This window comes from Carcharodon carcharias, chromosome 15, assembly GCF_017639515.1.
Source record: "Carcharodon carcharias isolate sCarCar2 chromosome 15, sCarCar2.pri, whole genome shotgun sequence".
NCBI classification, from domain to species: Eukaryota; Metazoa; Chordata; class Chondrichthyes; order Lamniformes; family Lamnidae; genus Carcharodon; species Carcharodon carcharias.
This window is the reverse complement of record NC_054481.1, coordinates 63,437,144-63,450,287: the sequence shown is the minus strand read 5'-3', so window position 1 is coordinate 63,450,287 and position 13,144 is coordinate 63,437,144. Positions and strand designations below refer to the sequence as shown.

Below are 13,144 nucleotides of genomic sequence, written 5' to 3'. Positions count from 1 at the left end.
AATCCCGACAACCTCCTCCGCAAGAGGCGCAGGAAAGGCTCCACGCAAATAGAATACAACTGGCCAGACAGGGGGCAGCCCTGACGTACCCCTCTCCCAAAGCGAAGGGGCGCCGTCAGGGACCCGTTAACCTTCACTAGAACTCCGCGGCGGTGTACAGAAGTCAGATCCGGGCGACAAAATGCGTCCCGAACCCGAAAGCTCGCAGAGTTCCGAGTAAGTATTCGTGATCCACCCTGTCGAACGCCTTCTCCTGATCGAGAGACAGGAAGGCGCTCGACAGACCAGCCCTCTGGGAATGGTGGATGATGTCCCGGACCAGATGGATGTTATCATAAATGGTTCGGTCCGGGACGGTGTAGGACTGGTCAGGGTGGATCATGTGGTCCAGCACGGTGCCGAGCCGAGAAGACATGGCTCGGGCGAAGATTTTGTAGTCCGTGCTGAGGAGGGAGACCGGGCGCCAGTTTTTAAGAAGGCGGAGATCCCCCTTCTTCGGCAGCAGGGCAATCACGGCCCTGCGCCACGAAAGGGGCATCTCCCCGGTAGCAATGCTCTCCCCCAGGACCCCCACGAAGTCGCTCCCCAAGACGTCCCAGAACGCCCTGAAGAACTCCACGGTCAGCCCGTCTAGTCCCGGGGTTTTGCCCCTAGAAAGACCGTCGAGTGCGCCGGTCAGCTCCCCCAGACTTATAGGGGAGTCGAGCTTTCCGGCGCACTCCGGGTCGACCTGCGGCAGGTCCTCCCACAAAACTCTGCAAGCTTCCTCACTGGACGGATCCGGAGAGAACAGGGCAGTGTAGTAATCTCGGGCAATGGCCCTGATGCCCTCCGGATCCGAGACAAGGGATCCGTCGTCGGCCAGCAGCGTAAAGAGCTGCTTACGGACCCCGTGCCTTTTTTTCAGTGAGTAGAAGAAGGGAGAGCCACGGTCCATCTCCTTAAGGAAACAGATCCGCGACCTCACGAACGTGCCCCGAGACCTGACCAGTTGCAGGTCCCGCAGCGCGCCCTTCTTCTCATCGTACACCGACCGCAGGGCCGGGTCCGCGTCGGGCTGACGGAGACGTGCCTCCAGGTCGAGCACCTCCTTCTCTAACTCCTCGACCCTGGATTTGCGTCTCTTTATCGACCCCTTCGCGTACTCTTGACAGAAAACTCGGACGTGAGTCTTGCCCACGTCCCACCATAGCCTCAAGGAGGGGAAGCCTCCCCGCTTCCTTCTCCAGCCGGCCCAGAAGCGACGGAACGAGTCCAGGAACCGCTGGTCTTCCAACAACAGGTTATTAAAATGCCAGTACGCGGACCCCGTCCGAGCGCAGAACGAAGTGAGCTCCGCCCACACCAGACGGTGGTCCGTGCACGGAACCTGCTGTATAGAAGCAGCCGGAACGCAGGACACGTACACCTTCGAAACGTAAAGGCGGTCGAGTCTGGACGCTCCGACTCCAGGTGACACAAAGGTGAACACACTGGAGTCAGGATGGAGATTTCGCCAGACGTCCACTAAGTCGAAGGACCTGACCAGGTCCCGCAACTTACTCACACCTCGCGTGCAGTGCGGGGTACCGTGATGGTCCCGGACCCCGAGGGTGCAATTGAAATCCCCCCCGAGGACGATGCGCTCGCCAGCGTCGATGGAGCCGAGATGAGTGGACACTTCTTCAAAGAAGCTCGCTTGCTGCTGCGTGCCCAGGGGAGAAAACCCTGAGCAACTGTAGCAAGACTTCTTTACTCTTGTAACTCTTTCGAGTACAAACCCGTTCCCATCTGTTTCAGATGAAGTTACATTGTTTCCCATTGTGAGATTTGAACTCTTGATCTTGGGGTTACAAACCCAGTACCATAACCACTTGGCTATTTAGGCCAAGCCCTTCTTTACTCTTGTACTCCAATCCCCTTGCAATTTAGGCCAACTTGCCATTTGTCTTCCTAATTGCTTGCTGCGCCTGCATGCTAACTTTCTGCATTCCTTGTACAAGTCTCTTTGAATATCAACACCTACAAGTTTCACACATTTTTAAAAAAAAATTCTGCTTTTCTATTCTTATATGCTCTATCTGCCATCTTGCTGCCCACTCACTTAACCTGTCTATATCTCTTTGCAGCCTCTCTGTGTCCTGCCCACAGCTTACCTTCCCACCTCACTTGATATTATCAGCAAACTACCCAGGAGTGAGTTGCTGACAGGAATATAATCAAGGAGTTCAGGGGTTTCTATAAAGAATAACAGATACCCAGGAGTGAGTTACAAGGTGGAATATAATCAAATTGTTTCGAGATAGGTTGTGGGTTTATAAATAGAATAATATCCAGGAGTGAGTTACAGTGCGGAATCCAATGGAGGGGTTTAGGTGGTTTATGTATCGAATAGCAGATTTCCAGGAATGAAGTACAAGCTGAAATATGGGTTTGTTGGGGTCTTTATATATAGAATAACAGATACCCAGGAGTGAGGGAAACAAAAACAGAAAATGCTGGAAAAACTCAGCAGGTCTAGCAGTATCTATGGAGGGAGAAACAGAGCTAATATTTCAAGTCCATGTGACTCTTCTTTAAAGCTGGGGTGTAGCAGGAGTGAATTGCAGGCTGAAATATAATTGAGGATTTTGTGGGGGTCTTTATATATAGAATAACAGATACCCAGGAGTTAGTTGCAGGCTGAAATATAATCGAGGGGATTTATATATAGAGTTATCTATTCCCAGAGTGAATTAATGGCTGCATTATAATCAAGAGTTTTGGAGGTGGGGTTCAGGTTTACATATAGAATAATATCCAGGCTGGAATCCAATTAAGTGGTTTGGCAGGGGTTTAGAGAGATTAACGGGTTAATAAGTGTTGCATAAACCAGACAGGATAATAACCTTGTTAGTTAAAAAGCAGTGCTTGAGTCTATTATTGACTGAAGAGCATTGAATGGAGTAGAAATGTAATTTTCAGTTGAAGCACAAACATTGGTGCATTTTTTAATTTTGCAATGAATTAATTTTGGTGATAGAATTAATACATTGTGTTATTACAAAATTATCTGCCCATTGGGAACAGCGGGTAGAATTACTGATCATTGTGGTGGTTTCGTTGTTGATTGTATAAATTAAGGTTATGTGTATACAGGTGGAGGGGAACTCTTTGGATAATTACTTAAGCAGATATAAAGGGATACTTTGGTAGACTGGTGATGGGTTGTAGAGTTAGGAGATATACATTTATAATGTTTCACTTTCTGAATAAATCTAAAACTGAGCAAAGATTGATTTTGGTTTCCTCCTCCTCCAATTGGTTGTCAGAAGTTTAACATTGGTTGCCACCCCATTCCCACTCTACATCATGTTGTTTGCAGGCCTCTGAGAGGGCAGGTCAGACGCCCTACATGTTTCAGGCAGAGGCTGCTTTGCAATTTGCTAAATTGGAACACCTCATCACAAGAGGACCACGAACAGTCCTCGTAGCCCTGCAAAAATCTCCCCACCTCTCCCCCACTGGTGACAATTGAAATTCAACACAAAGTGCCATTAGTTTGAACTTACTGCATTGTGCCCGTCTACACAGGAGAAGAAGGAGCACTGTGGGCAGCAGGATCCTCCAGAGGCAGCTCATTGTGGGAACCTTCTGTAGAGGAGAAGCACCAGGATTAATATCAGGGTCACTTGTCTGATGAAGTACAGGTCCGTCAGTACACCACACACGCCACGTATATAAGACAATGACTTATACTGTCATAAAACCACATACAGAACACATGTATTAACAAGCAGCAAAGAGGAGGCTGAATTTGGAAACAAGTAGTGAGCATAGAGTTTGCAGGCAAGCATAAAGGTAGCAAAGGGAGATCATTTTTGAAGTGAGCTACATAAAATGGGGAGGGGTGTGGGCAGAGTTTACAGACGATCCAGACTTGTATGTATGTAAATGCTGATAAAAGTCTATGTATATTCACACACTGTTACAGGGCTGTGTACATTGGCACACTGTTACAGGACTGTGTACATTCAACACTGATATAGGGCTGTGTATATTCACACACTGTTACAGGGCTGTGTACATTGGCACATTGTTACAGGACTGTGTACACTCAACACTGATATAGGGCTGTGTACATTCACACACTGTTACAGGGCTGTGTACTTTCATGGATAATGAAAGAGCTGGTATCAGAAAGTGGAGCAGGCTGTGCATGTGCATGTGCATGAGTGGATACCAGTGTGTGAGTTGGTACCTGAGATTTGAGCCAGTTGTTTGTGCATGTATGAGCTGGCATCTGAGAGTGGGACAGATTGCATGTGTATGGTGAGGAGTTGGTATCTAAGAGTGGGACATGTGTGTGAGGAGGAGTTGGTATCCAAGAGTAGGACAGGTTGTGTGTGTGAGATAAGGAGTTTGTATCTGAGAATGGGACAGGTTGTGTGGATGACAGAGCTTGTTACTGTGGGTGTTTAGGTCCATTGACAATGTTTACCATATTTATTAAGATTGTTTATCCCTAACATTGATCCTTCTTATAAAACTATTCCAACACATAGCACAATATATTACTGACAGTTCAGCAATCTTTACTGCCTAGTTGTGTGTGCATGTCAGGCCCAGTGTTCCTTCCACTGTTGATTACTTTATTTTGACATAAACCTGGAATAGAATGCTGTTTTTGAAAGCTTGGATGAGAGCAGTAGAGGGCACTAGATATTGCTGTATTAGCTGCCAGAGTTACTCAGTATTGTTCTGTTCTGTTGCAGAGTCATATGGACTCGAAACGTTAACTGTATTCCTCTCCGCCGATGCTGCCAGACCTGCGGAGTTTTTCCAGGTATTTCTGTTTTTGTTTACGTTGATATTCAACCTGCTGATCCTTTCCCAATATTCCCCAAAGGGGGTAAAGTTTGTGTGACAATATCAAATAATCACCTCCCCATCCCCCACCCGACCCCCACTCAGAGTCCTGTGGCTTTTCAGGAAGTAATCCGCGGCCACCGCCAATTCTCCAACGGATAAATAATCACTGTGACACCCGACTGATGCTGTTGGAAAGGGTTCAATGAAGACACGGTAAAAAGAGATTTGTCGCTCTGAACTCTAATTCTGGCTGCTCTTCAATGCCGGCCCTCTCAGCAGGACATAGGAGTCTGGCCCAGTCATCCCTTCTCCCGGGGCCTTTCGCAAAAACACCAAGTTACTCGGCTGAAAAAAGAGCATTTCACAAGGGGCAGACTTCAACTGTCCAAAGAAACCCGTCCCAATAACCCTCGGCCAACACCCCCGCCCCGACCTCCAGTGAGTTCCTAACTATTACCCCAGTTTTCTTTGGATCCCAGTTAGAATCAAGGCTGGAAATCCGGTATTCTTCCACAGGCATGGCTCAATCCGACAAATATTCCACAATTCGGTGGTGAATATTCATTTAATGTTCTCTCTCTCTCGCTATGCTCGTCCTGTTTTACTTTTACAATCATTCTCAGAAAGTTCAACCTTGGCGTCCACTAACCTCCGCTCACTGAGCCACCTGGTCCATCTCGGTGGACTCTACCCAACCTCACAGCCTTGTTCCTTCATTTCAGTTTCTTTAATGCGGACATTTGCTGGGTATCAGAGAGTGGGAAGTTTTTTTTTTAAAGATCCTCAGCTTCGAATCATTGTTGGTTAAAACGTTACAGGACCCAAGCAGTTGATGATGCCTGTTTATAACGCAGGCTACATAATAATTCAGCTGGTTGGACCGAGGTTCTGAAATCAGAGGAATTACAGACTCTGAGCGCTGTGAAAAAAAACAAGAAACTATGGTCAACAGCATTGGTTGTTGCGGTAAGAAGGCCGACTGGAAGTAAAGCCACATCCCATCTGCAAGCCAGTGGGTTTAGTTCCAACCCTACTTCAGTTTACCTCACTTTACCACTTACCAGCTTCACAGTCCTTGTTTAACCCCCAAACGGCCAGAAAATGGCACATCACTCTTCGAGCCCGCTTTTTAGTTGCAGATTGTGACCCCAAAGGCATCTGTGTGACTCGATAGAAACAGCGGCTACGTGCTGACGTTGTTGGGTGGCCATTGTCTCCCTGGCGGAATGTGGGGGAGGTGGGGGGGTGTGGGGGGAGGGAGGGGACTGGTCAGGTACTAGAAATAAAAACTGAACCCCCTCCTTCAGATGACACGCTCGACACTACAGTAAATACATGGAACATTCAAATAAATCGTGCAGATCATTGACGTCACATATCATAGATTAAGAAAAGGTCAGGATGTGGTTTAAGGTTAAAAATGAGACATGTAGAATCATAAACCAGCTCAGACAATCATCACCAGTCTCCGAGTCACTGGGCAGGAGGGGTTGAATTTTGACATTGTGGGGTTTCAAAGTTCGCAAAGTTAAAGGAAACATTCTTTAATTAAATTGTCATTTATGGTCTTCTAGTTTTACTAAAATAAGTCCTCTTTAACTCTACACAAGGAAAGATGTCCCTGGGAGTGGGAGAGAAGGGGGTCTAGTTATGATGTATTGGTACCATTTGCACTTAATCAAATCTTCAGCAACACCTCAAGGGATTTCATCCCAGGCTAAACCATTGACATTTTAATGAGGGCTGATACGGTAGCCAGTCTGCGCACGGCACGATCCCACAAACAACAGCGATATGAAGGGCCTATTAATCTGGGGTTTTTTTTGATAGGCTGTTGGTTGAGGGATGAATGCTGTCTGGATCACGGTGGTGAAGCCACTAATGCAACCGATGAGGAATCTCCATAAGTGTTCAGCAAGAGAGTTACCACCAGAAGCTGTCAACACATGGTGATCAGGTGAAATTGCCCCCTCCTCCATGAGGGAGCCTCTAGATTGTGCTGAGAAGATGCAGAAGGCTCTTTGTTTCTGGGCAGTATTAGTGTGGTGGGGTGAGTTAAAGCAAAACAGCTGCAGCTGGGGTGAAAACAAGAAGCAACGACACAGAGGTTGCACTGAAAGATGATTCCGGCCTTGCAATACTTCAGTAACATTTACAGTAAAAAAAAACAAATGAAAGTACAGAAAATCGATTCACGATCTGCATCCTTCAGTGCTGCTCTCTGAACCGTGACCGAATGACATCCACATCTCACTAAAGGCCTCTTCATACAACCTGAATGGTACTTTGCAGAGCGGGAACTCCTCATCCCTCCATGAGTGGGTGCAATGTGACACACACACACCTACATACACACAGGGCCCAGGAAAGTCCCGAGCTTCGATCTTCATACTTGACTGATCTCAGTGGAGCTGGCAGTGAAAGGGGAGGAACTTTCACTGGCGGGAGACGAGGGAGGAACCTGGAATCCTGTTCCTGATCTCTAGCCAGGGACTCCAATTTGGGAAGTGTGTTGGGTGCGGTGGTGGAGTGCTCCATGTTACGAGGCTAATAATTCAAATAATTCACTTTTACAAACCCACCATGGCTGTTTGATGATTTGGGTCATAGAATTATACAGCACAGAAAATGGGCCTTCGGCTCATCGTGTCCGTGCCGGCCATCAAGCACCTATCCTAATCCAGTTTTCGAGCACTTGGCCTGTAGCCCTGTATGCTATGGCGTTTCAAGTGCTCATCCAAATACTTCTTAAATGTTGTGAGGGTTCCTGTCTCTACCACTCCCTCAGGCAGTGTGTTCCAGATTCCAACCACCCTTTGGGTGAAAAAACTTTTGCTCAAACCTCCTCTAAGCCTCCTGCCCCTTACCTTAAATCTATGCCCCCTGGTTATTGATGCCTCCGCTAAGGGGAAAAGTTTCTTCCTATCTACCCTATCTATGCCCCTTATAATTTTGTATACCTCTATCAGGTCCCCCCTTAGCCTTCTCTGCCCTAAGGAAAACAACCCTAGCCTATCCAGTCTCTCTTCATAGCTGAAACGCTCCAGCCCAGGCAACATCCTGGTGAATCTCCTCTGCTCCCTCTCCAGTGCAATCATAAGCTTCCCATAGTGTGGCGGCCAGGACTGCACACAATATTCCAGCTGTGGCCTAACTAGCATTTTATGTTAGCAGCTCCAACACAACCTCCCTGCTCTTATATTCTATGCCTCAGCTAATAAAGGCAAGTATCCCATATGCCTTCTTAACCACCTTATCTACCTGTGCTGCTGCCTTCAGGGATCTATGGACATGTACACCAAGTTCCCACTGATCCTCTGTACTTCCTAGGGTCCTATCATTCATTGTGTATTCCCTTGCTGTGTTAGTCCTCCTAAAATGCATCACCTCACACTTCTCAGAATTAACTTCCATTTGCCACTGCTCTGCCCATCTTACCAGCCCATCTATATCATCCTGTAATCTCAGGCTTTCCTCCTCACTATTTACCATACCACCAATTTTCATATAATTTGCGAACTTAATGATCACACCCGCTATATTCATGTCTAAATCATTAATGTACATCACAAACAGCAAGGGTCCCAGCACCGATCTATGTGGTACACCACTCATCACAGGCTTTCAATCGAAAAAATAACCTTTGACCATCACCCTCTACCTCCTGCCACTAAACCAATTTTGGATAGAGTTGGCCAAATTACCCTGGGTCCCATGGGCTCTTACCTTCTTGACCATTCTCCCATGTGGGATCTTATCAAAAGCCTTACTGAAGTCTATGTAGACTACATCAACTGCACTACCCTCATCTACACAACTCGCCACCTCCTCAAAAAATTTGAGCTCATTGAATATGAAGTTGTTGGATTGTCATAAAACTATCCAATGGCTCAGTACTGTCCCTTGGGCCTATACAAGACTTCAGTCCCACATCAATATGGTTGATTCTTAACTGTCCTCTGAAATGGCCCAATAGGCTTCCCAGTTGTATTGGGGCAACTGAGCATTGGCATTAAGAGCCAAAAATGACACTGAGTTGAAGCACTGAGAATGGCTGTGCTATAGCCAAGGGTAAGAGGGAGCAGGGATACCGCCCGCGCTCTGTGTGCTGTGTACCATGGTGCTGCTGGCCAGCTTTGGGAGATGCATCTGCACTAATTCTGCACCAAGCCAGAGTGCAACGTTTTGCAAGTTTCTCATAGAATAAACGTAAGATGTTGAGAAGCGATAGCTGAAGAATTTCTCTCGGCTTTACAAAACCGCAGCAGCATGAAAATAAGCCCACACAAGTCTTAGAATTATAGTTGAAAAGTCAGATGGAAAGACACAATCAGAGCCGTAATCAAGGGGATTGCAGGACGGGGGAAGACTGTCAAAATGAGAAAAAGATAAAATGGTTAATCATCTGTAAATGGAACAGACAGGACTAATTGAGAATGACAGCGGCACTATCCCTTCTTCCCATCACCAAAAGGCATTGACTGGCACTCGGACTGTCCCACCGCAGCCATCCTCTAGGAACACGATTCACTGAAGAATGTCTCTTGTGCACAGGTGGCAGTGGACTTTCCCGTCGAGAAGGGGATCAGAGCCGACCCCACTGCGCCCTCCCCTGACATTTACACATTGGTAATTTCCAGTCGGTGACAAGCAGCGACAAGTGATCTAGGGAAATACTGACGGGTTGTTCCCCACAGCCCTCTCCAACTCCGATCACGGCCAATTGCAGCCTTCATGCCCAGTTCAGGTCAAATGACTCAGGCACACAGGCACAGCGAAACCAGGCGCCTGCCCGCTTTGTGCGGCTCACTACACGAGGACGACAACTTTGAGCACGAGAAAACCCAAGCAGCAGGCCCTCACATTCAATAGCACCTGTGTTGCCGAGTACCCCATCATCATGGGGTCACTATAAACCAAAGACAGAACTGGAGCAGCCACATTAACACTGTGGCTCCAAGGGCAGGCCGAAGGCTGGGTACTCCGCATCATGTGGCTCACCTCCACATCCCTTAAAGTCTCTCCACCCCCCCGCCACCAACCCGCCCCCCCCCCCCCCCCCCCCCCCCGCCAACCTCCACCATGTTTCATGGCCCAACCACCCAGAACTGAGCAGTTTGCTTGTTTGGTGCCCTGGCCACTGGGCTTAACCTTCACCCTCCCCGCATTGCAGGATGCACAGCACCAACTCAGCAAGGTCACTTTACCAGAATCTCCCTACCCGTGATCTCTACCACCAAGATCGGCAAAGGGTAGCAGGTGCGGGGGACCCATTACCACCGCCCCCCACCCCACCCCACCCCCAGTTCCACTCCACGTTACAAACCACCCAAACCCCCGGTCCCTTCCTCATCGCCAAGCCAGGGTCTGAAGTTGCCGACCTAACACCATCCCGGAAGTACCTTCACCACATGGGGCTGCGGTGTCTCAGGGAGATCGCCCACCACCAACCCAACTGGCCTGGCCGGTGAATCCAGCCTCGCCAATGTCACCCACAGCCAGGGAATACACATGTGAACAATTCTCCCGGGTTTCATTGACTCAACGTCAGACTGAACAGTGCATTTGCCCAGCCAGTCACAGGGTTAATATTCAAGCTGTAATATAGTTGTTTTTTTGTATATTAATTCCAGTTAATAAAGGGGAGATATTCAGAACTCAAAACAGTCACACGGAACCACTCCAATTCACTAATCATGCAACTGAATAAAATGTCACTGTTTTAATCCAATTATTCTTAGCTGTTTTAAGGAAAACACCAGTTTGTAACCTAGAGCCGTCAGACTACAGATCATTGCCAGTTAGTGAAAGTCTAGTCTCAGGCTGCACCTGTTGCTGTTCATTGCTCTTATTAAGAAGTATGAATTCATGTTTAGCCGCAGGATCAGATTTTTTCTTTCCGCTTTTGAAAAGCTCACAGCCGGTGTCAGGCCAGGCAGGTGAGTTATCGCAATCCCCAGGCACCGTTACTCTACTAGTCTTTGAGTCCGTTTTGCCCAGGGGGTTAAGGTACTCTCACTGGTTGTGGTGAACAAACTTGAGCCTCTTTGGTTTGCATGATCCGTACAAACTGCTCATATTACGGACAGGGAAATTTCACAGCAAGTGGAAGCTAAAATCCCCTTTCACTCCAACCTCTCATTCCGACACACTCTGCCAGTATTTCATTGGCCCCATTAAGGCCACAGTTCCGCTCGATTCTGTGGCTTCTCATGTCCACACTCCCCATCCTCCCATACTTAAACTTGACACTGGGAATTGTTGCATCCTCTCTTAAATTAGGAGGGAAATTGGCAACAACCTGATCATCTCAAACCAACCCAATGAAACACAAATCCTACGCTTTTTTTCAACCATCCACTTACAAACCGCCATCTTTTAAAATCCAAGCTATGGCGGTAAGGCCAATCACTGCATCCTGACTTAATTCTCTAACGGGATGAAGCTGTTGTGCTCCGTTCTGCCGAGGAGCTGGGGATTCGGGAACCCAATGTTGTGGCTCGGTGCCTGACTCCCGCTGCCCGGAGGTGTAACGTGTCCATTGGCGATGTTCTGCTTTATGAGGTGGACCCAGCAGAGAGCAGTTGTTAGCCAAGAGCATAAGATGTTTAATACCACACTTGGGATAACACTCACTACTTACCGCCACACTTTCTCATACAGTTAACAATTTATACGACATGCTTCTGTGTGAAGGATCCGTGTCTCCAGCCCTCGTACACGTGTAAGGATCCCTCACTCAGAAACTGCCAGCAGTGTTTATGTTTTGGACAAAAACGCAAATGGGGAAATCATGTGAAAATAGAGAAATACAATTATTTCTTCCTTGGTTTCTTTGAAGTAAAACCTCTCACTTCTGCTTTGGTCGAGGCATTGATGGAGACTCAGACACTGAAACCGTTTTTTTTTCCTCTTTTTGCATCCATTTTAAAATGCTGTGTACATCGGTGAGCTTCAGTTCAGCTGTTATGACCAATTGGAGGAACTTTGCATCTGGTTGACCCCCTTCACACCTGTTTCATTGGCTCAGAAACTTCAAGTCCCCGCCATTTCTCTCCCACTTCCCTGAATGTGGCCATGTTTCACATGTTAGCCACCCCCGAGTAAGACACCCACACATAGATAGAAACACAGGCAGAAAGAAAGATTGGGCACAATTTTACCCCTCCCCCTCCAGTAGAGGTGGGAATGGATGCAGAGAGGGGCCAGCCTCCTGAAGTTATCCTGTCACTGACCAATTTTGCCTGATGCGGGCAGCAAGACAGATCACTGACTGGCAAATCGGTGGCAGGCAGGTCATTAAAGGCTTCAAACAACCAATTATCAGGTCATTTCCCAGCAAAATTGAAGTCATTGTGAATTGTGGGGTGGGGGAGGGGTATCCACTGGTTGGAGTCATACTTATCTCAAAGGAAGGTGGTCGTGATTATTGGAGGTCAATTATATTAGCCCAAGGACATCACTATAGGCATCTCTCAGGGTAGATTCCTCGCCCAACCATCTTCAGCTGCTTACAGTGGTGTACATTGGCAGCAGTGTGCACCATCTACAAAATGCACTGCAGCAACTCACCAAGGTTTATTTTGACAGCACCTTCCAAATCCATGACCTCTACCATCTAGAAGGACAAGGGCAGCAGATGCATGGCAACACCACCACCTGCAAGTTCCCCTTCAAGTCACACACCATCCTGATTTGGAACTATATCGTTTGTCCCTAGGTCAAAATCCTGGAACTCCCTTCCTAGCAGCATTGTGCGTGTACTTACACAACATGGACTGCGATAGTTCATGAAGGTCACTCACCATTACATTTTCAAGGGCAACTAGGAATGACCTTCCCTGCAGTATAAGGTCAGGAGCGGGGATGGTTGCCGATGATCGCACATTGTTCAGTGCCATTCGTATTTCCTCAGATACTGAAGCAGCCCATGTCCATATGTAGCAGGAACTGGACACCATGCAGGCTTGGACTGGTAAGTGGTAAGTAACATTTGCACCACATAAATGTCAGACAATGACCATGTCCAACAAGAGAGAATCTAACCATCCTCCCCTTGATGTTCAATTGCATTACCATCACTGAATCCCTCACCATCAATGGGGCCATTGTTGACCAGAAACTTAATTGTAGCCATACAAATACTGTGGCTACAAGAGCATGTCAGAGGCTGGGAATTCTGCAGTGTGTAACTTATCTCCTTATTTCCCAAAGCCTGTACACCATCTACAAGACACAAGTCAGGAGTGTGATGGAATACTCTCCACTTTCCTGGATTAGTGCAGCTCCAACAATGCTCATGACCATCCAGGGC

The 13,144-nt window shown here is 47.6% G+C and overlaps 1 protein-coding gene across 5 annotated transcripts in view; it reads right to left on the bottom strand.

The window, feature by feature from the left end:
• The window catches only part of LOC121287884 (interleukin-21 receptor-like), a 115,435-nt gene extending 103,896 nt beyond the window's left edge, over window positions 1–11,539 (bottom strand). For 2 of the 5 annotated variants that reach the window (XM_041205890.1, XM_041205893.1), the window contains exons 1-3: window positions 11,474–11,539; window positions 5,480–5,718; window positions 3,531–3,612 (exon numbers count right to left, since the gene is read on the bottom strand). In XM_041205890.1, coding sequence (XP_041061824.1) covers window positions 3,531–3,600 — 70 coding nt within the window. In that variant the 5' untranslated portion in view covers window positions 3,601–3,612; window positions 5,480–5,718; window positions 11,474–11,539. Of the gene's footprint in view, window positions 1–3,530; window positions 3,613–5,479; window positions 5,719–5,891; window positions 5,981–11,473 lie in introns of those variants that run through there. The other 3 variants (XM_041205889.1, XM_041205892.1, XM_041205891.1) reach the window with 2 other exon arrangements.
• Between the last annotated feature and the right edge of the window lie 1,605 nt (window positions 11,540–13,144).